Source organism: Rattus norvegicus, chromosome X (assembly GCF_036323735.1).
Source record: "Rattus norvegicus strain BN/NHsdMcwi chromosome X, GRCr8, whole genome shotgun sequence".
Lineage (NCBI taxonomy): Eukaryota > Metazoa > Chordata > Mammalia > Rodentia > Muridae > Rattus > Rattus norvegicus.
In genome coordinates this window covers 153,311,465-153,339,463 of record NC_086039.1, presented here as the reverse complement: position 1 = coordinate 153,339,463, position 27,999 = coordinate 153,311,465, and the positions used below count along the sequence as shown (strand labels likewise).

At 38.2% G+C, this 27,999-nt stretch overlaps 1 protein-coding gene across 4 annotated transcripts in view; it reads right to left on the bottom strand.

Annotated features, from left to right (window-relative positions):
* The window catches only part of Aff2 (ALF transcription elongation factor 2), a 504,502-nt gene that overhangs the window by 137,617 nt on the left and 338,886 nt on the right, over window positions 1-27,999 (bottom strand). For 2 of the 4 annotated variants that reach the window (XM_006229539.4, NM_001427288.1), the window contains exons 5-6: window positions 16,506-16,542; window positions 16,186-16,219 (exon numbers count right to left, since the gene is read on the bottom strand). In XM_006229539.4, the coding sequence (XP_006229601.1) occupies window positions 16,186-16,219; window positions 16,506-16,542 (71 nt within the window). Of the gene's footprint in view, window positions 1-16,167; window positions 16,220-16,505; window positions 16,543-27,999 lie in introns of all 4 variants that reach the window. The other 2 variants (XM_017602424.2, XM_006229538.3) reach the window with 1 other exon arrangement.

Genomic DNA, 27,999 nt, shown 5'->3' with positions numbered 1-27,999 from the left:
ATAGCATAAATTGAGCTGAAGTTGATTTAAATTTCATGGAAAAAACAGCTTTGCTTCAAACTGAAGCCAGTCCTTTTTTCAACAGTTAAAAAAACCTACACATATATAATCTTTCTCTTCTCTTTCTAATACACATAAACTTAACATTTTAGTCAATTGACATATGGATGATTTTCGTTAATAGGGTGTCCTTGTTGTGTGCCATCTATTTTTTTTCAAAGTTCACAGCAACAGCACACTTCTAAATTTCTTAGTGATTCTGTCAGGGTTTAATTTTGAAGGCACAGTTCCCATAGTAACAACCTGGAATTTTAATACACCAGTAAAGTGCAAGTCAGGTCACTTTTTAGGTCCTCTTCAATCTCAGAAATAAAAAAGCAGCATGAAGAAGGATGAGGATAAACGCAGGCCCAACCCTACATACAGTTCATATAACCATGAACTTGTATGAACCATGTGATTTTTAAAAATATTCAGATTATTCTACAAGTGCTTGAAGCATCATTATATTAAATAATGATTCAATGCATCTTAACAGAGTGGAAATATGCACTTTTATGAGAAATGTTTAAATATTTAGAAACATACTGAAAGTATAAAACTGGATGGGGGTAGCACATGCCATTATAGATTTAAATCTGTTGTCCTTTGACAGCATTGTCAGGCTGATTCCCTGATTCCAAGCACATTGACACAACACTTGTAAAACATGATGTTGAACGGCAAAAAAGAGCATCCAGCTGCAAGCCTAAAAGCTTAGGACTAAGCAACTACCAATACTACTTACTGTCTATGAACTTGGAAACCTCACCCAGCCTAGCTGAATCCAACTCTCATTTTCAATAGGGAAGGAACTTGGAAAATAGTTGAACTCAAAGCTCATCTGAAGACAATGTAGCCCACTAAAGAGTCTGAATAATGTATCATCTTTGCTTGTTCTTTTCTTTAAATGGAGAAACATATGCTAAGGAAAGCACAGAGTGAATTCAGCAGAGTATAGGACAGAGGACTTTAGAGAGGTGAAATTTGAATGACTCCCAGAAATAGAGGCCACACCTCTTGACCTAGACAATTTAGAAAATTCAAAATGCAACAATTACTAACATCGTACAATACTAAACAATAGCAGTTGCGTAGATTATAACCTTATATGGTTAAGCTAACACACCACAAGATGTTTGAGTTCTAAATTCAAGAGTCTTAGAATAAAATTTCAGTTCCCTTAAGAAGTAATTCTGTGATTTTTCAGCAAGTCATTTAATTTCTGTGAGATGAACTTGTGTGATTTTTCAGAAAGTCATTTAATTTCTTGAGATGAAATTTTCTTCTCCATAAAATTTGTTAAATCATATCCACCTCTCAGAATGTTGTGAGCATGCAGTATGATTAAGCACTGCTGTATGGCTTGTTACAGAGAACACTAGGTAGGCTTGAGTTCCACATTAGCATCAGCATTGATTACGTAAAAATGAAAGTTTGGACATGTCAGAGACCTGGAAAGACAATCACTGGACTGATACTGCTTTGAATATAATAGCATCTTGCAAGGTTGTGGTTAAAAGAAGAATTACTCTATGTGTGTCAACTATTTGTCACAGTGCCTGGAATTAAGTAGGTAACAGAAGAGTTAGCTATAATTATCTAAGCACATTAGTGATATATAGTTTATTTTCTTTATTTTATACTATATGTCCTATGAAAGTTACTGTCTGAACATTTAGAATCCCCTTCCAATATTCAGATAGCTTAGAGACTCTCTAGTTGTAATCATAAAAGTCCTTTTGTTCCTCTGAAAACCCTAGTAATACACATATTGAAGTATCTATCTAGGATTATATTTTTCAAATGTATACAACATTTTGCAGAATCAAGTAAGCTAACCTTATTAAAATGGGGTACAGAGCTAAACAAAGAATTCTCAACTGAGGTATTCTGAATGGCTGAGAAGCACCTAAAGAAATGTTCAACATCCTTAGTCATCAGGGAAATGCAAATTAAAACAACCCTGAGATTCCACCTCACACTAGTCAGAATGGCTAAGATCAAAAACTCAGGTGACCCATGGCTCCAGCTGCATATGTAGCAGAACATGGCCTTGTTGGGCATCAATAGGAGGAGAAGCCCTTGGTCCTATGAAAGCTTGTTTCCCTAGTATAGGGAATGCCAGGGAGATGTGGTAGGGAGTGGGTTGGAGGGGGATCATCCTCATAGAAACAGAGACAGGGGGATGGGAGAGGGGAACCAGGAAAGGGGATAACATTTAAAATGTAAATACATAAAATATCCAAAAAAAAACCTTAAATAAGTTACAAAAAATCTAGGCAATGAGGCTAGCAGAATTATTGTCTACAAAACCATTACATTCCACACTGCCTACTCATCTTCCTTTTCAACACAACTCTCTTAAGTTTGGTTCCTTCATCAAGGACATGACAGTGCAAAAGTACTATCCTGACAAATTGCTGGTATAGATATTCCATGGGTAGCAAATCCAATTCTATTTTATTCCATTGGCAGCAATTTTGAGACTCTTTCTTTTTGTATTCATGGCAAATAGAAATGGATTAGCCACAATGACAGTCATTTGATTTTTTGACTGATTTTCAGTCATAATTGTGTATGCATATGTGGTGCTTTACCAAAGCTGCTTCCTGCTTGTCAGTAACATTTAAAGGCTTTTAGCACTTTTAAAAATGTGTCAAAAGCAAAGCCTTTAAGTATGACATTCCTAACAGCACCTCTGTGATGCTTCATAGGATGGGAAAACCGAGCAGACAGTTTAGAAGTAGGGAAGATAGTTCGTGTCATCTCTCTGGCCTCAGTTGGACTTTTTCCTCTTCCTCGACATCCTTCTTCTCCTCTTCCTCTTTAATTTCTATTCTGCTGCCATTTTTTTTTTACCCATGACTGGAAGACTTACCAGAAATCTAATCAATGAGTTCTGGATTTGTTATCTTGGAAATCTGGGAACAAGGCAGACTATTCTACTGGTCGAACATTGTCTTCATATCTGGTCCTGGCTACTCTTAAGGTGGGAGAATTTGAGCAGGTATCTTGCACTCCCATGTCTGGTCTCTTCCGAGCCGGTCATTAATAAAACTGCTCTAATTACTTTCGGGAGGCTAATAGAATGGATGGAAGTGCTTTAAAATTGTCAGTCACACGCCAGAGGAAAAAGCCAAAGACCATCTGGAACCCTGGTGCACTGAAGCTCCCGGAAGGGGCGGCACAGGTCTTCCTGGTTGCTGCCGCTGCAGAGAGCCCCTGGGCAGCACCCCACGAGCGAACTTGAGCCTCAAGACCACAGGTAAGACCAAATTTTCTGCTGCAAGAAAGCTGCCTGGTGAACTCAAGACACAGGCCCACAGGAACAGCTGAAGACCTGTAGAGAGGAAAAACTACACGCCCGAAAGCAGAACACTCTGTCCCCATAACTGACTGAAAGAGAGGAAAACAGGTCTACAGCACTCCTGACACACAGGCTTATAGGACAGTCTAGCCACTGTCAGAAATAGCAGAACAAAGTAACACTAGAGATAATCTGATGGCGAGAGGCAAGCGCAGGAACCCAAGCAACAGAAACCAAGACTACATGCCATCATCGGAGCCCAATTCTCCCACCAAAACAAACATGGAATATCCAAACACACCAGAAAAGCAAGATCTAGTTTCAAAATCATATTTGATCATGATGCTGGAGGACTTCAAGAAAGACATGAACACACTTAGGGAAACACAGGAAAACATTAATAAACAAGTAGAAGCCTACAGAGAGGAATCGCAAAAATCCCTGAAAGAATTCCAGGAAAACACAATCAAACAGTTGAAGGAATTAAAAACGGAAATAGAAGCAATCAAGAAAGAACACATGGAAACAACCCTGGATATAGAAAACCAAAAGAAGAGACAAGGAGCTGTAGATACAAGCTTCACCAACAGAATACAAGAGATGGAAGAGAGAATCTCAGGAGCAGAAGATTCCATAGAAATCATTGACTCAACTGTCAAAGATAATGTAAAGCAGAAAAAGCTACTGGTCCAAAACATACAGGAAATCCAGGACTCAATGAGAAGATCAAACCTAAGGATAATAGGTATAGAAGAGAGTGAAGACTCCCAGCTCAAAGGACCAGTAAATATCTTCAACAAAATCATAGAAGAAAACTTCCCTAACCTAAAAAAAGAGATACCCATAGACATACAAGAAGCCTACAGAACTCCAAATAGATTGGACCAGAAAAGAAACACCTCCCGTCACATAATTGTCAAAACACCAAACGCACAAAATAAAGAAAGAATATTAAAAGCAGTAAGGGAAAAAGGTCAAGTAACATATAAAGGGAGACCTATCAGAATCACACCAGACTTCTCGCCAGAAACTATGAAGGCCAGAAGATCCTGGACTGATGTCATACAGACCCTAAGAGAACACAAATGCCAGCCCAGGTTACTGTATCCAGCAAAACTCTCAATTAACATTGATGGAGAAACCAAGATATTCCATGACAAAACCAAATTTACACAATATCTTTCTACAAATCCAGCACTACAAAGGATAATAAATGGTAAAGCCCAACATAAGGAGGCAAGCTATACCCTAGAAGAAGCAAGAAACTAATCGTCTTGGCAACAAAACAAAGAGAATGAAAGCACACAAACATAACCTCACATCCAAATATGAATATAACAGGAAGCAATAATCACTATTCCTTAATATCTCTCAACATCAATGGCCTCAACTCCCCAATAAAAAGACATAGATTAACAAACTGGATACGCAACGAGGACCCTGCATTCTGCTGCCTACAGGAAACACACCTCAGAGAAAAAGACAGACACTACCTCAGAGTGAAAGGCTGGAAAACAACTTTCCAAGCAAATGGTCGGAAGAAGCAAGCTGGAGTAGCCATTCTAATATCAAATAAAATCAATTTCCAACTAAAAGTCATCAAAAAAGATAAGGAAGGACACTTCATATTCATCAAAGGAAAAATCCACCAAGATGAACTCTCAATCCTAAATATCTATGCCCCAAATACAAGGGCACCTACATACGTAAAAGAAACCTTACTAAAGCTCAAAACACACATTGCACCTCACACAATAATAGTGGGAGATTTCAACACCCCACTCTCATCAATGGACAGATCATGGAAACAGAAATTAAACAGTGATGTCGACAGACTAAGAGAAGTCATGAGCCAAATGGACTTAACGGATATTTATAGAACATTCTATCCTAAAGCAAAAGGATATACCTTCTTCTCAGCTCCTAATGGTACTTTCTCCAAAACTGACCATATAATTGGTCAAAAAACGGGCCTCAAAAGGTACAGAAAGATAGAAATAATCCCATGCGTGCTATCGGACCACCACGGCCTAAAACTGGTCTTCAATAACAATAAGGGAAGAATGCCCACATATACGTGGAAATTGAACAATGCTCTACTAAATGATAACCTGGTCAAGGAAGAAATTAAGAAAGAAATTAAAAACTTTTTAGAATTTAATGAAAATGAAGATACAACATACTCAAACTTATGGAACACAATGAAAGCTGTGCTAAGAGGAAAACTCATAGCGCTGAGTGCCTGCAGAAAGAAACAGGAAAGAGCATATGTCAGCAGCTTGACAGCACACCTAAAAGCTCTAGAACAAAAAGAAGCAAATACACCCAGGAGGAGTAGAAGGCAGGAAATAATCAAACTCAGAGCTGAAATCAACCAAGTAGAAACAAAAAGGACCATAGAAAGAATCAACAGAACCAAAAGTTGGTTCTTTGAGAAAATCAACAAGATAGATAAACCCTTAGCCAGACTAAGGAGAGGACACAGAGAGTGCGTCCAAATTAACAAAATCAGAAATGAAAAGGGAGACATAACTACAGATTCAGAGGAAATTCAAAAAATCATCAGATCTTACTATAAAACCTATATTCAACAAAATTTGAAAATCTTCAGGAAATGGACAATTTCCTAGACAGATACCAGGTATCGAAGTTAAATCAGGAACAGATAAACCAGTTAAACAACCCCATAACTCCTAAGGAAATAGAAGCAGTCATTAAAGGTCCCCCAACCAAAAAGAGCCCAGGTCCAGATGGGTTTAGTGCAGAATTCTATCAAACCTTCATAGAAGACCTCATACCAATATTATCCAAACTATTCCACAAAATTGAAACAGATGGAGCACTACCGAATTCCTTCTACGAAGCCACAATTACTCTTATACCTAAACCACACAAAGACACAACAAAGAAAGAGAACTTCAGACCAATTTCCCTTATGAATATCGACGCAAAAATACTCAATAAAATTCTGGCAAACCGAATTCAAGAGCACATCAAAACAATCATCCACCATGATCAAGTAGGCTTCATCCCAGGCATGCAGGGATGGTTTAATATACGGAAAACCATCAACGTGATCCATTATTTAAACAAACTGAAAGAACAGAACCACATGATCATTTCATTAGATGCTGAGAAAGCATTTGACAAAATTCAACACCCCTTCATGATAAAAGTCCTGGAAAGAATAGGAATTCAAGGCCCATACCTAAACATAGTAAAAGCCATATACAACAAACCAGTTGCTAACATTAAACTAAATGGAGAGAAACTTGAAGCAATCCCACTAAAATCAGGGACTAGACAAGGCTGCCCACTCTCTCCCTACTTATTCAATATAGTTCTTGAAGTTCTAGCCAGAGCAATCAGACAACAAAAGGAGATCAAAGGGATACAGATCGGAAAAGAAGAGGTCAAAATATCACTATTTGCAGATGACATGATAGTATATTTAAGTGATCCCAAAAGTTCCACCAGAGAACTACTAAAGCTGATAAACAACTTCAGCAAAGTGGCTGGGTATAAAATTAACTCAAATAAATCAGTTGCCTTCCTCTATACAAAAGAGAAACAAGCCGAGAAAGAAATTAGGGAAACGACACCCTTCATAATAGACCCAAATAATATAAAGTACCTCGGTGTGACTTTAACCAAGCAAGTAAAAGATCTGTACAATAAGAACTTCAAGACACTGAGGAAAGAAATTGAAGAAGACCTCAGAAGATGGAAAGATCTCCCATGCTCATGGATTGGCAGGATTAATATAGTAAAAATGGCCATTTTACCAAAAGCAATCTACAGATTCAATGCAATCCCCATCAAAATACCAATCCAATTCTTCAAAGAGTTAGACAGAACAATTTGCAAATTCATCTGGAATAACAAAAAACCCAGGATAGCTAAAGCTATCCTCAACAATAAAAGGACTTCAGGGGGAATCACTATCCCTGAACTCAAGCAGTATTACAGAGCAATAGTGATAAAAACTGCATGGTATTGGTACAGAGACAGACAGATAGACCAATGGAATAGAATTGAAGACCCAGAAATGAACCCACACACCTATGGTCACTTGATTTTTGACAAAGGAGCCAAAACCATCAAATGGAAAAAAGATAGCATTTTCAGCAAATGGTGCTGGTTCAACTGGAGAGCAACATGTAGAAGAATGCAGATCGATCCATGCTTATCACCCTGTACAAAGCTTAAGTCCAAGTGGATCAAGGACCTCCACATCAAACCAAACACACTCAAACTAATAGAAGAAAAACTAGGGAAACATCTGGAACACATGGGCACTGGAAAAAATTTCCTGAACAAAACACCAATGGCTTATGCTCTAAGGTGAAGAATTGACACATGGGATCTCATAAAACTGCAAAGCTTCTGTAAGGCAAAGGACACTGTGGTTAGGACAAAACGGCAACCAACAGATTGGGAAAAGATCTTTACCAATCCTACAACAGATAGAGGCCTTATATCCAAAATATACAAAGAACTCAAGAAGTTAGACCGCAGGGAAACAAATAACCCTATTAAAAAATGGGGTTCAGAGCTAAACAAAGAATTCACAGCTGAGGAATGCCGAATGGCTGAGAAACACCTAAAGAAATGTTCAACATCTTTAGTCATAAGGGAAATGCAAATCAAAACAACCCTGAGATTTCACCTCACACCAGTGCGATTGGCTAAGATCAAAAACTCAGGTGACAGCAGATGCTGGCGAGGATGTGGAGAAAGAGGAACACTCCTCCATTGTTGGTGGGATTGCAGACTGGTAAAACCATTCTGGAAATCAGTCTGGAGGTTCCTCAGAAAATTGGACATTGAACTGCCTGAGGATCCAGCTATACCTCTCTTGGGCATATACCCAAAAGATGCCTCAACATATAAAAGAGACACGTGCTCCACTATGTTCATCGCAGCCTTATTTATAATAGCCAGAAAATGGAAAGAACCCAGATGCCCTTCAACAGAGGAATGGATACAGAAAATGTGGTACATCTACACAATGGAATATTACTCAGCTATCAAAAACAACGACTTTATGAAATTCGTAGGCAAATGGTTGGAACTGGAAAATATCATCCTGAGTGAGCTAACCCAATCACAGAAAGACATACATGGTATGCACTCATTGATAAGTGGCTATTAGCCCAAATGCTTGAATTACCCTAGATCCCTAGAACAAACGAAACTCAAGACGGATGATCAAAATGTGAATGCTTCACTCCTTCTTTAAATGAGGAAAAAGAATACCCTTGGCAGGGAAGGGAGAGGCAAAGATTAAAACAGAGACTGAAGGAACACCCATTCAGAGCCTGCCCCACATGTGGCCCATACATATACAGCCACCCAATTAGACAAGATGGATGAAGCAAAGAAGTGCAGACCGACAGGAGCCAGATGTAGATCGCTCCTGAGAGACACAGCCAGAATACAGCAAATACAGAGGCGAATGCCAGCAGCAAACCACTGAACTGAGAATAGGTCCTCTATTGAAGGAATCAGAGAATGAACTGGAAGAGCTTGAAGGGGCTCGAGACCCCAAAAGTACAACAATACCAAGCAACCAGAGCTTCCAGGGACTAAGCCACTACCTAAAGACTATGCATGGACTGACCCTGGACTCTGACCCCATAGGTAGCAATGAATATCCTAGTAGGAGCACCAGTGGAAGGGGAAGCCCTGGGTCCTGCTAAGACTGAACCCCCAGTGAACTAGTCTATGGGGGGAGGGCGGCAATGGGGGGAGGGTTGGGAGGGGAACACCCATAAGGAAGGGGAGGGGAGAGGGGGATGTTTGCCCGGAAACCGGGAAAGGGAATAACACTCGAAATGTATATAAGAAATACTCAAGTTAATAAAAAAAAAAAAAACATAACTCACATTATAACTAAGGACTGATTGGTATATGGTAATTTGTCTCAGGAGGAAATTTAATCTGTTGCATCGAGTTTATTAGCTTTATATAGATGAAGTACAATAAAAAATTAAAATAAATGCAAGTTTAGATTTAAAAAAAATTATCAGTCACAGATCATATGAAAAACATTTCTGATGACTATATTCTATGATCTAGTAAATGGAAAAGAGCATGCATGTATCCCCATTTATCCTACTAGATCAGACTGCATTAGAAGGCCCTCATTTTGGAACACAGAATGTATGTGCATCTGTGCAAAGCATATATGCGTTATCATAACACTTTTTAATTATGCATCTGAAATTATTTTAAATTTTGAATCTTAATAATTTTGTATATACTAACAGTATACAGTACTAAAGTCCTAGTTACAGTTCAAAACCGTGACGGAAACTCTAAAATATGGTTGAGGACAGATGGGAATTCCTTTTTTAAGTATACTATGAGAATGTAAAGCAACTTCCCAATCATTGAACAGGTTTCTGGGAATGAAAGGCAATGGTTAAACATTTCATAAAAGCAGTCCCATGTACTAGTTCTATATTTGTTTTACTTTAATATGAAAAGTGGAGATTTCCAGAGAGAAATTTGTTTGCATCACATGCCATAAAAAACCATCTTATGTGGATTTTTCATGATGATGTAAGTCCCTTGCAGGCATCGATCCTTTAGCCTCACTGTAGGGACATTTTACAATCTTTGTGATACAATCTGTCTGCAGTGTCTGAGATGAAGAAGTATCTGCTTCCTGAGTTTCCATATTAGCATGCATAGTCTAAACATTGCATGGAAGACTGAGCTCAACAGCACTTTGGAGATCCCTGATTTCAATTAAATTGTTAATTACCATATAGGTCTAAAGTGAGATTAGGTCTAATTATTGGATAAGGAATATCCTGACTTCAAATAGCTACTTCCTAAGTGGCCAAAGTAAGGTCTTAATGTAAAAAGGGTACACGCATGCAGTCAGTTCCAGCATTGACCTTTGCAAGAGTGGCTTTGTGTAACTTACTCAGTGACTCTGAACTTTGGTTTCTGCTTTGGTCATAATGGTCAACACTACAGACTTGCTGAACATAGAAAGACTGAATGGAATGTCCAGGCACACATTAGATACTCCATATGTATAAACTGGTGGAGTTATTGGTTTCTAATTTTACTGAGACTGTGAGCGCCTTGAAATAAAGATGGGCAGCATTCAGCCAGAGTTACAATATGTGACCCAGAGATCCATGTAGTAGGTGTTGTACACATATTTGTTGAAAGTAAGAAAGCCCTAAGAAAATAAATGAATGTAAGTCAAGTAGAAGAGGTACCTGACTTTTCTCAGAGACAGAAATAAAACATGTGCTTTTCTAATTAAATCGACATCTCAAAATCTATGTATAATATTTGAAGGCTAAGATAATGTTGGACCTTTGAAGAACGCCACAGAAATCAAACACGATCTTTCAACTACATTCATATCTGACTGTGAAAGCGAAAACCTCTAGCTTCCTTTACAGTTTACCCCGGTCTCAGCCTCAGCACCTATTAATCCACAGCAGCTTCAGCATGTCTTGATGTGAAGCTTCCAAATGCCAATATTGCTTGTCGAAACATTAGCCAATATACAACCTTCAATATAAAATCCTCTTAATGTCTGATTGCTCTTCTTAAGGAACTCATGCTGCTTCATTTCAAACTGTGAATTACCTTTAATTCACAGCTTGAACAGACTGCCAAATTTTGTTTTCTCTGCTCCCAGGTGGCTGTTCCTGATGCAGTGGAGAACTTCCAAAAATATATTAAGTCCTTTGGAGAGGTTGGCAAGATGTGAGACATAGGCATACAAGACAGGTTAAAAGCAAGTGTTAGCATTTTAAAAAATGTTTTGTTTTTGTTTTAGTTCAAAAATCTGACTGTCTGTGACTACTGAAAGACACTGAGGTTACCAGATTTTTCAGAGAAGTAAATTGTTGGATTAAATCAAAGTTATTATTAGCATTGCTAAATTCCAAGTACCAAATCATATGTTTTAATTAAGCATTAATCAGATTAAAAAGATAACATTTTATTCCTGCCATAACATAGCTATTTTGCTACCAAATTACATCCAAGCAGCAGACCAAATACCTACTTAGGAAGGAACATCTGAAATTGCTAGAGAATTTGGGTTATTGCTGTGCAATAAGGCAGAACAGTTCATAAATTTCAAATCAAATCCTCAAAGGAAACATTTTTGATGATGAAAGTTTTGGCAGGAAGATGGTCATAGCTATAATGAATATGAGGATTTTTTGTTGTTAAATTGGTGAAAATTCATCTAAAAATAATGTTTTCTTTCTATCGGTTATAGCATTCTGAAAGACACATTCTCATAAACTTGCTATTCTCTATGGTAATGAAATCTTCATAATATTTAGAGAAAGTTTAGAGATGATGATAGTTGAGTTAAATAAAGCAATTTTATCCAGTTTTGTATCTTCCAAAGCAGAGGGGTATAATTTCTTGTGGGGCCCATTCCTACCAACCAGCTCAGCTAGTCTCCTTAAAGTTTGTGTCATGAAACAAAAACCAATATGCATGCATGCACTCTGCTATATACTCCTACCTCTCCCTTTCTTTTCTTTAATTTTTCTTTTTGAAAGAGTCTCATTTGGCCCAGGCTGGCCTCAAACCTGAAACACTTTATTGTCTTGCTCTGACACCCTAAGTTCTGGGATTATAGGCACGTGCCAACAAACCTGGACAAAAGGCACAGTTGTCTCAAATTCCTGAACCCATTGGATCACAATGTAAAATAACAGCCAAGCCTTGCAGGAAATGAGGAAGATTTAAACACACAGGCTTTTACCCTAACTTCACAATTTCTTAGCTGAACAACACCATTATTTAAATAGTTCTCTGTAGCCCAAATGTCCTTTGGAGATAAGGGTGTGTGGTTAATTTATCTTCTAAGTGGGTTGCATAAGTTTTGGGGACAGAGACTCTATTATAGCTTCAGGATGACAGACAAGATCATCCTAACAGGTGTGCTCAAAACACAATGGTCATCACTTAAGGTTTCTGCCCTTTATGTAATGGCATAGCTCTCTTTCCTACTATGTAGAACTACATGCATGCATTTACTCATGGAAAAACATATTAACTGCACATATGGAAAGTATAGCTGGGAACAGCAAATCTGATTTCACATTGCTTATCATCAGTTCTCTAGTTCATGGTTTCAGACACATAGTCAGCAGTGTAAGTAAAGGTACTGGTTTTAAGGCAGGGAAAAAGCATCATGATTATATCTGACTTTATATTGGGGCCTGTATGGAAACTCTCCAGACATTGTCAATAGCATGCCTTAAAACACAGAGTTGCTTGGATAAGAGCGATTCTGGATGGTTTCCAGTTGGGCAGAGTCCAAATGCTAATAACCAAGTTTAACAAAGGAACTTGATATTTGGAGTTGCTGTCTTCTCAACAGTACTCACAGAATAACTGAGTTCAAAGGCTAACTGAATGAACATTTATAAGTTCATGGAAGCCATCTAGGATTCTTTTCAGGGCAACTGAATATATTTCATCTGTTGTTGTTTTAAATGCCTCTCCAAATTCAAATATAAAGAGACAAAGAGAAGCAAGTAAGAATGTTGCAGTGGAAAGTACCTGATGATATATTATTATCAATTTGATGAGGCAATGCAAAGAAAATATAGATTTTGTTTTCTCCTCTATTAGCCCTTAATATGTTCCTTAAGAGTCTATAAAGTAACATGATACCTGGTGTGTCCACTGAGAGACTGAATCTAGTAATTGATATATACAAAATGTACATGATATTCATGTTCAAACATATAAAACTCATATTCCTGAAAAAAAATTGAACATCTAACACTCATGCATTTTCCTTTTTGGAGAACAAAAGCCATTTCTGTAAGAGATTAGACATTTTGGATTTAGATTTAAGTCAGAGTATTTTAATGATTATAATTCAGACTCACTGAACACTGGCAGTGGGGGTGGCTGACTGCTGGGTCTTCAATTTTTCTAAAAATTATTAAGGATTAAAGTTTAACACACTTTTACATAGTTACATTTAATTACTAAAATATATGTTTATATTTGAAATCTAGGAAGCTTTTGTGGGGGTATATATGTTTATACATATTTTCTTAAGTTTCTTAATTTCCTTTAATAGATTCTTCGTACTTCCAAATAAAAATAAATTAGGCTGTGATTTAAACTCACATCTTCTATATCCAGTGCCCCTCCCACACACAAAATACCATGACTACAGTGGAACAGAGACTCGTAAATTCTCAAAGTCAGATTCTCTTGTCTAATGAAAATATATAGGTTCAACTGGAGCAGGTAGGAGCACTATATGTCAACAAAGAATAGCAAGTGAGTAGGAAAATACCTAATTCTCCAGAAGGCCAATTAAGTGTTTAGGTTTGCTCAAGGAAAAAGTAGCAAATGTCAAGAACAAATAGTGAGTCTAGGTAGTTGCAAGCCATGACTCAGACCCATAGATGAGAAAGATCACTGGATCAGTGGCCATGAGTGCAGTTCTTATAAACAATCCATACTTGAATGGAAGATCTGTATCTTGTCAGGCAGGGAAAGCAAATCAAGATGAGGAAAATAAATAGACTATCTCAGCAATTAAGGGATTGTGTTTTCCAAGGCTCTAAGCTCCTTCTGCTGTACTAAGAAGTAGGTTACATGCCTTAGACACTTGCTGGCCTTGAATGGGTGTTTCTCATAGCTTGCTTGACTTGAGAGTTACTTCTGACCAACTAACTTCCCAACTTTTGCATTTAGTCTATTCTCAGAATAGATTAATCACCCTCAGGATTACCCTGTCAAATGTAAAATCCTAGAAGTTGGCTTAATAGTATACCTAGGTAAAATATGAGAAAATAATAGTAATAATGTCTAACTGATAAGAATTTGAAAAGCTAAAACAAAAACAATTTTATCACAACTCCCATCTCCCATGCACTAAACAAATACCTTCCCATAATAAGGAAAGTTTCCAAATACAGTCTGATGGACAATACTTGGAGGAGGCTCAATCATAAAATGAATATAGTACCCTCAAGTCATGTTAATACTTATTAGAGAGAATTTTAGTCTTACCATCTGCACAGTATATTGTGCAGTAAATGCTATTCTCTGAAAAGCAGCCTCCAACTCTAAGCCACCTTTAACACATTTCTTTGTGTTAGATATAGACTACTGGGATATTTTAATCTCTAGCCTATTTGGTAAGCAGCATATTTCACAATGGAATATAGCAAACATGCTTTAGGAATAAGATCATTTTGCAATAAAAGTATAATTTCATATTCTTCCTTATTTGCAAACTTGCATTGAATTCTTGAAACCGTGTTTATGTATCTTATTATTTTTAGTAGGAAGATGGTAATTTAGGAATGGCAATAAACAAATAAGATCTATGGCTCATTCAGAACCACAAAAAGAACAGTTCATGTGATTAATGGAAAAACATGGAATGCATAGTATCAGGGACAATTTTGATTCCTGCAGGCCTATTAATGTGGCCATTACATCAAAACCTGATTTTATTATTCCATTTCCTTGTTTTGTTTTGTATTATAAAACTAAAGACTTTTTTGTGTTAAATTTTAGCTTTTAGTTACAAGGTATAGGTCAGCTGCAAAAATCAAATCCAAACAATAACAGCACCACAAAAAGACTGGTGTTCAGGTCAGGGATTTGAGATTTAATTACTACACTGCATCAAGAAGATGGAGTAGAAGCACCATTGGCTATGTCAGAGTCTTGGTTGACTTGGAGACAGTCCCAATTGTTTTATGCAATTATTCATGATCTTCCAAGAGGTGAGCAATTCACTTCAAGTGTATCATTAGACCACTTGTGTGTCATAAATTATTTCATTTTCAAAAATTTCAAGTATATACTATTACACAGAAAAGTCAACTTTCATTTTTTATTATCAGGAAAGATAGAAGTTATGACAAAAATACATTGATATACTCTTGGGCAAATGGATATTTAAAACAATCTACAATAGCTATAACTCCTCTTCTGGTTGACATTAATAAAAAACGAAGAGAGTGCAGAGTGAATTGCAAGGCTCTGACTTCTAAACTTCACTCTTATACTCTGCCATCTTTTTCTCAGCCTCCCTAGCTGTTCTTATTTGTCTATAACAAACAGATGACAGATGATCTACCATCAGTGGAGACTTGGCAAGCCACATTGACGTTCTTGTCCATTCTTTGTCCTTTCTAGTAACTAGACAGCCAGTTGTACTAAAGTTAAGTGAAGCTCAATACACCATCAAAATGTGAGAAACCGGTGTTTGGACTGTTTTCACTGAAGTCACAGCACTTTTCAGGTATTGACCTAGACCACGTCAACATCATTGGATAGCAGATTACTGACCCACGTTCACTTTTACTCTTACTTGCTGACCAGAGGCACTTCAGTTTAAATGATTGTGTCTACTAAAGATATATATTTGCTATCCTTCCCCAGGAGGTGACAGTACTAGGAGGTGGGACACTGAAGAGCTAATTCTGTCACAAAGTAGAGCCTTCATTAATAGGATTTGTGTCTTTATAAGAGCTCCTTCAGAGAGGGTCTTGCCACTACTACAATATGAGCTTAGAGTGAAAATGAGGCTATTTCAACAGACAGCTCTGACTTTACCTCTGCCTTTCTAGAATCTAGAACTGTTAGGCATCTATGTCTCCTATTGATAAACTGCTCAGCTTATGGTATATAAGCAACTGACATGTACAAAGGGAATGAGAATTTGATTACTCCCTTACAAGCTTGAAAAACAGGAGTAAAGGTTCATAGTCTCAAAGGAAAAATAGCAAGGGAGTGGCAGCTCAGCACTGTACTCTGGGAGGCCAAATACTCACGACTTGAGTGGTACTGACTTTGTTGAAGCTCTGCTGCTTGGGTCACTCCACTCTGAATAGAAAGGACACAAATAATTACTATTCATGCTTCTACTCTCAAATGAATATCCACAAGGAAATTACTTTCTAAACATGCAGCCCTGCCAGATGATTTTATACCCTTCTGTTATAGTAGTAGATGAAAAATAGGAACTAGAACAGTGAATCCCAATGATACCTTTGTTTCCATTATTCCTTTATGACTTAATGACATTAAGCAGAACAGAGGGGAAAAGTAAGGGAAGTGAGGATATTGATGGCTGCCATAAAAAGGAATTGGAAAAACAAAACCCACTTACTTTGTAAGGTGAATCCTGGAGTCAGATGCTGAGATTCCTGTAAGGAAGAACGTATAATATAGACATCACTAAAATGATATGGCAGGGGGAGTTATCTGTTATTTCTAAGGATATATCACTAATGTTTACAAATAAGAAAAACTGTTAAAATTACATTAGTTAAACTTCTCTATGTGGCTCTAGTTGTACCTACTACCCAAGGCTGCTGCAACAACTTTAGAAAGAATGCCACCTTATTATAATTCAAAGTTAATGTCTACCTATTTGGAACTGTAAACCACATGAGAACAAATGACCCATATATGTAAAATTCAAATGTATAACATCACTTAGTTAGGCAATGACACCTCTTAGAAAGTAAAGGAGACTTGGCTCAACCAAACACATGATCTTGCTTTGTGTAAAAGGACAAACATTAATAAATATATCTAGTTTCTTTCTTGGTGAAAAATAACTTCTTTTAAAATATGCAAGTTTCAACTTAGTTCAACAAAAGTGTTCATCAAACTTTATTAGAAGGCTCTTGAGATCAAGGAAGTTATTTGAAATATGTTATTGAAAGGATTTAAATTTTATTTCAAAGTACCTTTTACAAAATTCATTCACAGTTTTGAGAAATCTAGACTTGTACTTATGACTCTTTCGGGGAGCATGGTATATCTATGCAGATCTTGACAAATTTGGCATGTAAAAGCATTAAAATAATGCTCAGAAATGGTTTGAATGAGAATGTCTCCTGTGGTCTTTGACACTTTAAAAAACTTTGTCCCAAGTTGATGGTGCTGTTTTGGTAGTTTTAGGAGCTGTGGCCTTGCTTGAGGAAGTATGTCCCCAGAGGTAGACTTTGCGGTTCCAAGGTCATGTTCTATTACCAGATCACTCTTTAAGGTTAGAGATAAGAGCTCTATCTCATCATTCATATCTGCATACCTGCTTGCTGCCACACTTCCTTGTCATGATGTTGAAAGAGTTTTATCCCTCTGGAACCATAATGTCCAAGTAGACCCTTGCTTCTGTTACTTTCCTTGGTTATGATGTTTTATTACAGCAATAGAAAAGTAACAAATATATCGAGTCATACACAGTACTGTATGGAGAATATGCAAGGACTACAGAGCAAAGACAAAGGCAGTTAACTCAAGTAAGTTTCTGGGTTCTGTCACTATCACTGCAAAGAAAGTCAATATAAAATTGCCTTTCTCGGAGTAATGCATTCATTAGGACAGTTCTCACCCTACACAGAAGAAAAAGATCACAGCATAATTTATCTTAAAAAAATAAGCAAAGAACCATATGGCTATACTGTGCTTTATCTGAAAGTCAAGTTTTCAGTCTGTTTATTTATTGTACTCGTTTCACCAGAAGTTTGACTTCTGTGATCATCACTCTAGAAAACTACAATTAACTCAGCTAAAGACTGTCACTAATCCTGCTTAAAGTTTATGGTTAAAAGGCTTCTAAAATTGAAAGAGATCTGCCTGTGAATACTTTTGTTTGGTACTATAAACTTTGCGAAAAAAAAAAAACTAAACCAAACAAACCATGAGCTGGAAAGATAATTGCCCAGAGGAGGGGACCCACCATAGTTTATGCTACCCTCACTAAGGTACATGAAACTGCAGAAGAGAAAGAAGTATTTTAAGAGCCAGAAGAGAGGGAGAATGGATGTAAAATGCTATCTTCAAGACACTGCACAGCTATTGCACACATGATCTCATAGCAGGCTTGGTTGTTTGCACTGGGCCTGTACAAGATAGGTCTGTCAAAAGCTAATTGTGGATTGGAGAGAGGCTTCTGGAACCTATCTTCACTTCTGAAGCATTGGCTAGTAATGGATTGCAGGGGACAGATACTCATTGTCTTCAAGAATCCAAGGAATAACTTATAAACCTGTGACTACATAGAGGATCTGGGTTAAAATCATTAGGTCAGAAATAAAAAAATAAGGCATGTTTGTGGGTCAAGTACATGTAGTGGAGAAAGGACATATATAAGGTATGCCATATTTAGAAGGAAAATAAGAGAGTTGAGCACCGATCAGAGTAACTTAAATGTACTATATACATTACATGAAATTGTCACAAAAATTAATCACTAGAAAGGAAAAGTCATGGAAAACAAGTTATCATTCAGTATGACAGGTTTTATTACGTTTCCCACATATATATCATTGTACCCTTCTGATATTTACTTCCTCAGTACTATTTTATTGTCTTTTGTCCCTCTGTCACTAGAGAACTTGCTGCATTTTGACAAAAGTTCTCTAAAATGTTTTCTTTCTTTCTTTTCTTTTATTGGATATTTTCTTTATTTGCTTTCATATGTTAACCCCTTTAACAGTTTCCCCTCTGGGAACACCTTATTCTATCCCCCCTCCCCCTGCTTCTATGTGGGTGCTCTCCCTCACACCCCACTCCATCCTGCCTACCTGCCCTGGCATTCCCCTCCACTGGAGCATCAAGCACACATAGGACCAAGGGCCTCTCCTCCCACTGATGTCCAACAAGGCCATCCTCTGTCACATACATGGCTGGAGCAATCGGTCTGTCCATGTGGACTCTTTGGTGGTCCGGTGGATCTGGTTGCTTAATATTGTTTTTCTTCCTATGATGTTGCAAACCCCTTCAACTCCTTCAGTCCTTTCTCTAACTCCTCTATTGGGGACCCCATTCTCAGTCCAATGGTTGGCTGCCTCTGTATTTGTTAGGCTCTGGCAGAGTCCCTCAAAAGACAGCTATATCAGGTTCCTGTCACCAAACACCTCTTGGCATTCACGATAGTGTCAGGGTTTGGTGATTGCATATGGGATAGATCCCCCAGGTGGGGCAGTCTCTGAATGGCCTTTCTTTCAGTCTCTGCTCCACACTTTGTCTCCATATTTCTTCCTGAATTTTGATGCCCTTTATAAGAAGGACTGAACAAGCCATACTTCGGTCTTCCTTGTTTTTGAGCTTCATGTTGTCTGTAAATTGTATTTGGGGTATTCTGAGCTTTTGGGCTAATAGCCACTTATCAGTGAGTGCATACCACATGTGCTCTTGTTTGATTGGGTTACCTCACTCAGGATAATAGTTTCTAGTTCTACCCAATTGCCTAAGAATTTCATGAAGCCATTGCTTTTAATAGCTGAGTAGTACTCCATTGTGTAGATGCACCACATTTTCTGTATCCATTCCTCCGTTGAAGGGCATCTGTGTTCTTTTCAGCATCTGGCTATTCTAAATAAGGCTGCTATGAACATAGTGGAGCATGTATCTTTGTTATATGTTAGAGCATCTTTTGGGTATATGCCCAGGAGTGGTATAGCTGGGTCCTCAGGTAGTACTATGTCCAATTTTCTGAGGAACCTCCAGACTGATTTCCAGAATGGTTGTACCAGTCTGCAATCCCACCAACAATGGAGGGGTGTTCCTCTTTCTCCACATCCTCGCCAGCATCTGCTGTCACCTAAGTTTTTGATCTTAGCCATTCTGACTAGTGTGAGGTAGAATCTCAAGAGTTGTTTTGATTTAAATTTCCCTGATGACTAAGGATGTTGAACATTTCTTTTAGGTGATTCTCAGCCATTTGATATTCCTCAGCTGAGAATTCTTTGTTTAGCTCTGTACCTCATTTTTAATAGGGTTATTTGATTCTCTAGAGTCTAAGACTTCTTGAGTTCTTTGTATATATCCCTCTATCAGATGTAGGCTTGGTAACCGTCAGATCTATCCCTTAGCAAATTACAGATGGCAATAAAGAGAATTTGTAGGTAGAGGTCATGCCACTGAGAAAGTCCAATATGTTGTGAAAATTAACAGCATAAGAGCCCATGGAAAATGGGATAACAGAGTCAGAACTTTAAAACTATACAAGTCTGCATCCACTTAATGGGAGAAAAACATTCTTCTTTGTGTTCTCAACCCCTTAGGGCACAATTACTGCTTAATACAATGATTGGTGCCAATAATAGTATCAAAGTTTTAAAGAAAACCTATAGCAGGTTTGACATAATTTCTAAAGATGGAAGGAAATATTATACTTCAAAATAATCTCCATCATTTGGAGTCTCTGAAACTATCAGCTAATTTCAATTATCCAGACCACTTTTCTTACATACATAAAAATGAGTTGCTAACAGTTTGCTTCAGCTTAACTTTAAACAAATATTTCTACCTTTCCCTCAAAAGAATTTTATTACAAAGATGCAGAGCAACTTTAGACTTGTATAGCTTTAGGAAATTAAACACAGGTTCTAAAGTCAATCAAAACAAATATATGATAGGAGATTAAAACACACAGTCTTCATATTTGTCTTATAAACTTTTATTAATTGGCCTTTATGCTAAAACAATCAATTGCTTCCAAGCACTGAATGTAGTGAAACATAAAGCAAATAAGAGGATGAAGTCATTCCACAATTTTGTATAATTGATTTTATATATTATTGATATTGATTTTAATGCTTATCTTGATATAGCATTTTAAACAAGGTTTACAAATAAAGAAAACACTTTTAATTGATGCCAGCGTCACTGTATATAAATACATAACTGTAACTTTATGTATCATGATCCCGGAAAAAATTTACTTTGTTCACATAATAACTGTTATTGAATAGTATAAAAAAGTAATCAGACATGAATCTCAGTATTTCTTTCACAGAAATATCATATATGCCAGTACATAACAAGGCCAAGGAATATATACAGACTCATGTAAAGCTCTTTTTAAATAACTACCTGTATAACAAGAACATGATCTGGATTTTATAGGATCCAGATTTTAGAGTGTCAGCTAACTTTTCTCGTAGAGAGCTAGATGGTAAATATCTTGGGAATTTGTAATCATAGGGTCTTTGTCTTCATTGCCATTATAGTGTAAATGGCTGTGTTCTGAAAATGCTTGACTCATACACACATTACTCACCATAATGTGTTACTTTTCTTTTGATTTCATTTAGCATTTTAAAATGCAAAGATTCCAAGGGATCCAGTGCTATCTCTGTCCTAGAGGTCATCTGCCTGTGCCAACCTTCATCCAAGGATATTGTTGCTTTTTTGGTTCTACTTAGCATATGTTTGTTCTCCTTTTTGTGAAGATTTACATTCTCTATAAGAAATGGGAATTTTAAATTTGCAAATGTTCAGCAAACTTTTCTTTAACTGTCTTTGTCTTTGTAAGTTTACAGATTCATAAGTTGATTAACTTGAAAAATCACACACACACACACACACACACACACACAAACACACTTGGTATGGATGAAGAAAATGAAACTTAGAGGATTTTCAAAAAGATTAAGCAACATACAAATGGAAGAGTTAGATTAAAGGCATCCATGACTGTAGTTCTGTCCTATGGATGAGCTCTGTCATAGCTGAAAAACAAAACAAAACAAACAAATGCCTCCCCAAAGGCCCCTGAAGCCCCAAAAACCAAAAAAACAAAAGGGAATCACTGTCTTTTGCATATTGAGTGGAGACATCCACAGTTTAGAAGAAATACTTTTTAGTGAGAACCTACCGTGTATGTCCTTTTGGGTCTGAGTTACCTCACTCAGAATGGTATTTTCTAGTTCCATCCATTTGCCTGCAAAACTCATGATGTCCTTGTTCTTAATAGCTGAACAGTATTCCATTGAATAAATGAATCACATTCTCTGTGTCCATTCTTTGTGGGATATCTGAGTTGTTTCCACCTTATAGCTATTACAAATAAGGCCACTATGAACATAGAGGAACACATGCCCCTGTGGTATGGTGGGTCATCTTTTGGGTATATTCCCAAGAGTGGTATAGTTGGGTCTTTAGGTAGGTCTATTTCCAATTTTCTGAGGAAACTCCAGATTGATTTCCAGAGTGGTTGTACCATTTGCAATCCCACCAACAATGGAGGAGTGTTTCTCTTTCTGTACATCCTTGCCAATATATGTTGTCACCTGAGTTTTTGATTTTACCCATTTTGGTTGGTGTAAGGTAGAATCTCAGGGTCATTTTGATTTGCATTTCTCTGATCACTAAGGACTTTGAACATTTCTTTAAGTTCTTCTCAGCCATTCAAGATTCCTCTGTTATGAATTCTTAGTTTAGTTCTATACCCTATTTTTTTTGATTGGGTTGTTTAGTTTTTGGAGGTTAGCCTCTTGAGTTCTTTATATATTTTGGATATTAGCCCTCTCTTGATTTTTTTCCAGAACCATAGGTTGCTGATTTGTCCTATTGACTATGCCCTTTGCCTTACAGAATCTTTCCAGCTTCATGAGGTCCCATATATCAATTCTTTATTTTAGAACATAAGCCATTGAATTTCTGTTAAGGAAATTTTCCCCATGTGTCAGTGAGTTAAAGGCTCTTTCCCACTTTCTCTTCTATTAGATTCAGTGTATCTGGTTTTATGTTGAGGTCCTTGATCTACTTGGACCTGAGCTTTGAGCAAGGTAACAAATATGGGTCTATTTTCATTTTTCAGTTTCATGAGGCCCCATTTATCAATTCTTGGTCTTAAAACATGCATGGTATGTACTCACTAATAAGTGAATATTAGCCAAAAAAAGTACAGAATACCCAGGATACAATCTATAAAACTCAAGAAGGTTAACAAGCAGAAGGGCCCAAGTGAAGATGCTTCAATCCTACTTGGGAGAGGAAAATAATCACAGGATGCAGAGGGAGGAAGGGATCTGGGTAAGAGAGAGGAGCAGGAAGTGGAAAAGGGGGAACATGATTGGGTATGGGGGAGATAGAAGAAAAGCCCTGAGGGCCAGCCTAATGAGTGGAAATATGTAACCTCAGTGGGTGGGAGGTGAGGGAGCCCTCAAGAAGTTCCAGAGACCTGGGAGGTGAGAGACTCTCAGGACTCAAAGGGAGCTTAGATGAAATGCCCAACAGTGGGGAGAGGGAAGTAGAGTTCACCTCTAGCAGAAAGACTGGTCATTAACTGGAAAGATGTGGTTGCCCTCCCACAGTCAAAAACTCTGACCCAGAAATTGCTCTTGTCTAAAAGAACTTCAGGGAAAAAATGGACGAGACTAAGGTAAAAGAGATCCAGTGACCTGCCCAACTTGGATCTAACTTAAGGGGAGACTCCAAGGCCTGACACTATTACAGATGCTATGATGTACTTACAGACATGGTCCTGAGAGGCTCAACAATCAGCTGACTGAGACAGATACTGATACTTACGCCCCAACCAATGAATTGAAGTCCGGGACCCTTGGGGTTGAATTAGGGAAAGGCTGGAAGAAGCTGAGGAGGAGGAGGGTTACTCCATAGGAAGACCAGCAGTCTCAACTAACCTGGACCCCCAGGATCTCTCAGACACTGAGCCACCAACCATGAAGCATCCAAGAGCTGATACAAGCCCCTAACACATGTATAGCAGAGGACTGCAGGGTCTGGCTCAATGGGAGAAGATGTGCCTGACTCTTGAGAGACTTGAGGCCCCAGGCACTGGGAGGTCTGTTTGTGGTGGGGAACATCCTTTGGAGACAGCAGGAAGGAAAAATGGAATGAGGAACTGTGGGAGAGGGACAAGAATGGAGGCAATGGATGAACTGAAAAAATAAAATTAATAATAAAAAAGTAAAATAAGATATACTTTGAAATCAGGCATCTGTAATATTGCTGGAGAAAAAATACCATGTTTCTTAAATTTTGTATATTTTTCCTTTTCTTACCTCCATTTTTAATATTTTCAGTTTTTCCTTCTCTTCTTTCTCCTTTTCCTTCTTTTTTACATTCCCACCACAGTCCCCCACTTAGTAGGAGCTCTGGAGTACCTTACTTAATGTGCATGCCCCTTAGTTTTCTCCTCTGTAAATTACTCATGATCAAGTTACCAATGTCTCTGCTTGGTAGTGAGGATTGAATTACTTATTCCATATGAAGTGCTTAAGATGAGTTGAGACTACAGGAATGATGCAAGCCAGGGTACCTATGAGACTGAGGAAGCATGAATGAAAAAGATGAATGTCATGCTCCAGCCTAGGGCAGTGAGGGCTACTGGTTGACTTTGATTTCATCCAAAAAAGAATGGCTATTGAAATAATTTAAATGACAGATACTGTTAAAAACATGAGCATCCCATCTGCGAAATAAGTTTTTTTTTAATAAAAAGAGAAAAACTACTTATACAGCTTCCACATCATTTCACAGCAATGCACTCATTTCCCTAGAGTTTACTTCTATAATTGAGCCTCTAAAACCTCTAATTCAACCACTGTGGTATGCATACCTGTATGGATCACAACACCCTTCATTACTCTATCTTCATCGTGTCAGGCTTCTATAGGCAGTATTCTGTTGTGTCCTTTGCCACCACTCAGTCATAATTATTCTCTAAATATTTCCACCTCCATGATAACTACTTCCTCAAGTTCTCAAGGAAGAGCTGTATACTGTCCAGAGCCTTATGTTTACTTCGAAGACTTAACAGTTCTTTAGGACTGTCATGGATAGCTTAAGTGTATTATTTTACATTCCTAACTTTAAATGTACTTTATGGCTTTAGTAAATTATTTCAGAATAAGTAAATGATAATAGGAGGGAGGAAGGAAGGATAGAAGGAAGAAATATTCTTTTAAATTAAATTATTAGCCACATCTTTCCCTGTTTTATTGAAAAGAGGTTCTTTTCTCATTTAATCAACCTTAATAACAGTTTTCCCTCCCTCTACTCTTCCAAATTTTTCCTGTTCTCCCCTCCCATTCAGACCCACTTCCTTTCTGTCTCTCATTAGAAAATAACAGGTCTGTCTCTGATCCTCCCTGTTCCAGAGACAGCCGCATCTACTCCTGCAGTGCCAGCCTTGTCCTATAGAAAAGATGGTGAAGGTCGGTGTGAATGAATTTGGCCTTATTGGGCTCCTGGTTACCAGGGCTGCCTTCTGCTCTGCATCTGGCAAAGTGGAAATTCTTGCCATCAATGACCCCTTCATTGACATCAACTACATGGTCTACATGTTGTAGTATGACTCATGGCAAATTTAACAGCACAGTCAAGACTGAGAATGGGAAGTTTGTCATCAACAGGAAGCCCATGACCATCTTCCAGGAGCGAGATCCGACAAACATCAAATGGGGTGATGCTGATGCTGAATACGTTGTGGAGTCTTCTGGCATCTATACCACCATGGAGAAAGCCTGGGCCCACTTGAAGAGTGGGGCCAAAAGGGTCATTATCTTTGTCCCTTTGTCCAATACCCCATGTTCGTTTTTGTTGTGAACCATGAGAAATATGATAACTCACTGAAGATTGTCAGCAATGCATCCTGTACCAACTGCTTATCCCCAGCAGCCAATGTCATCCATGACAACTTTGGCGTCATGGAAGGGCTCATGACCACACTGCATGCCATCACAGCCACTCAGAAGACTGTAGATGGCCCCTCTGGAAAGCTGTGGAGTGATGGCCATGGGGCAGCGCAGAACATCACCCTGCAAGGTCAACCCAGAGCTGAATGGGAAGCTCACCGGTATGGCCTTCCATGTTCCTACTCCCAATGTATCTGTTGTGTATCTGACATGCTGCCTGGAGAAACCTGCCAAGAATAGTGACATCAAGAAGGTGGTGAAGCAGGAATCTGAGGGCCCACTAAAGGGCATCCAGGGTTACACTGAGGACCAGGTTGTCTCCTGCGACTTCAACAGCAACTCCCCTACTCTTCCACCTTTGATGCTGGGGCTAGCATTGCTCCCAATGACAACATTGTAAAGCTCATTTCCTAGTATGACAATGAATACAGTTACATACAGCAGTAGGGTTGTGGGCCTCAAAGCCTACAATGGCCTCCAAGGAGTAAGAAACCCTGGACTATGTACCCCAGCAAGGACACTGAGAGCAAGAGAGAGGCCCTCAGTTGCTGAGGAGCCATTTGCTGTCTCAACTCAACCCCAACACTGAGCATCTCCCTCACAAATTTTCATCATCCCAGACCCCCATAATAACAGGAGGGGCCTAAGGAGCCCTACCTACTCTCTTGAATACCATGAGTAAAGTTCAATGTACCCATCAGAGAGAGAGAGAGAGAGAGAGAGAGAGAGAGAGAGAGAGAGAGAAAGAACAGGATTCTAAGAGACAATAACAAAGAATAACAAACTAAAAGATATCAAGATAAAACAAAACCCCCACATCAAAGTTTGACAAGGCAAACCAACAGAAGGAAAAGCCTAATAGAAGGTACAACCACCAGAGACACACATGTTCAAATACTCAGGAATCCCTTAAAAATACCAAATGAAAGCCATAATATATAAACAGAGGACATGGTGGAGGCCCATGCCAGCCCTGTGAGTGTGCATGCTTCTCAGGTTCTGTGAGTTCATATGAGCCTTCTCCATTGATTTAGAGGACCTGTTCTCTGTCCTCCATCCACTCTGGGTCTTATACTTTTTCTGCTTCCTCTTCTGTGGAGCTCCCTGAGCTCAAAGGGTATGAATTTGATGAAGACATCTCACTTAGAGCTGACAATTCCAACTTCTCTTTCTTTATGCATAAAGTCTGAGAACAGCCATATGTATGACAAAAAACCAAAACAAATTAAAAACTAGTGGTGATAAATTGTTACTGGAAGCTGATAAAGAAGTTATTTCATGTCTTGACAATAGAATTGTAGAAGAAAAGGTTCTGCCTGTGTAATATTTTGGTAGAATCAGTCTGTTAGTAAGCAAGGACTGGAAAGGTAACAGAAAAATTAAAACCAAATGACATGAATGAAGAGTATAGCTTTCTTAAATTCAAAACTGTAGGTCGAATGGTGGATTATTTATCTGGTCTTCTTTAGGGGATGATCCTCTGTTTCCTTAGCTCTATGCACCATTTACTTGGACAGAGGTATTGCCTGGGTAGTGAGATATGTGTTGTTTTAAAGACTCTTCTTTAAATTTGTGGTACCATTATGAGGACAACAGAAACTTCAGATTATTTTTAAGGCACCTGAAGGTCAGTTTTATTTTATAATCATAAATCCCACTAGAGCATTGGTTCAATGAATACAATGACTGTAAGGGAGAAGAGCAGAATACAACTATTATATTTTGAGAGTGGAAATCTATTCTACTTAGAGATTCCAGCAATGTGGATGTCAGTGAGAGAAGCGGGCTCCAAATGTGTCATGCTCTATGAGGAAAAGCAGACCACCTTTCTTGTACAAAATGTAAGGATTTATTTTTAAAAAGATTATGCTTCCTGACATTGGCACTACTTAAGAATACCTATTTAATACCCCTTCTTTTTAGAGGGGGTTAGCATCATTTGGTCTCATTCTCTTTCTACTTGGTTATTGAAGACTATCTAAAACACAAAGGTCATCTAGTTTTTAATCTGGGTGTGTGTTGCCCATGGAACACACACACACACACACACACACACACACACACACACACACACACACACGTGCACACACAAAGGGAAGGAAGGAAGGAGGAAGAGAGAGGGAGAGAGGGAGGAGAGGGAAAAAGGGAGAGGGAGAGAGAGCTCATCATGGCTTGAAACAGGTCATCTAGCTCATGTGGAGA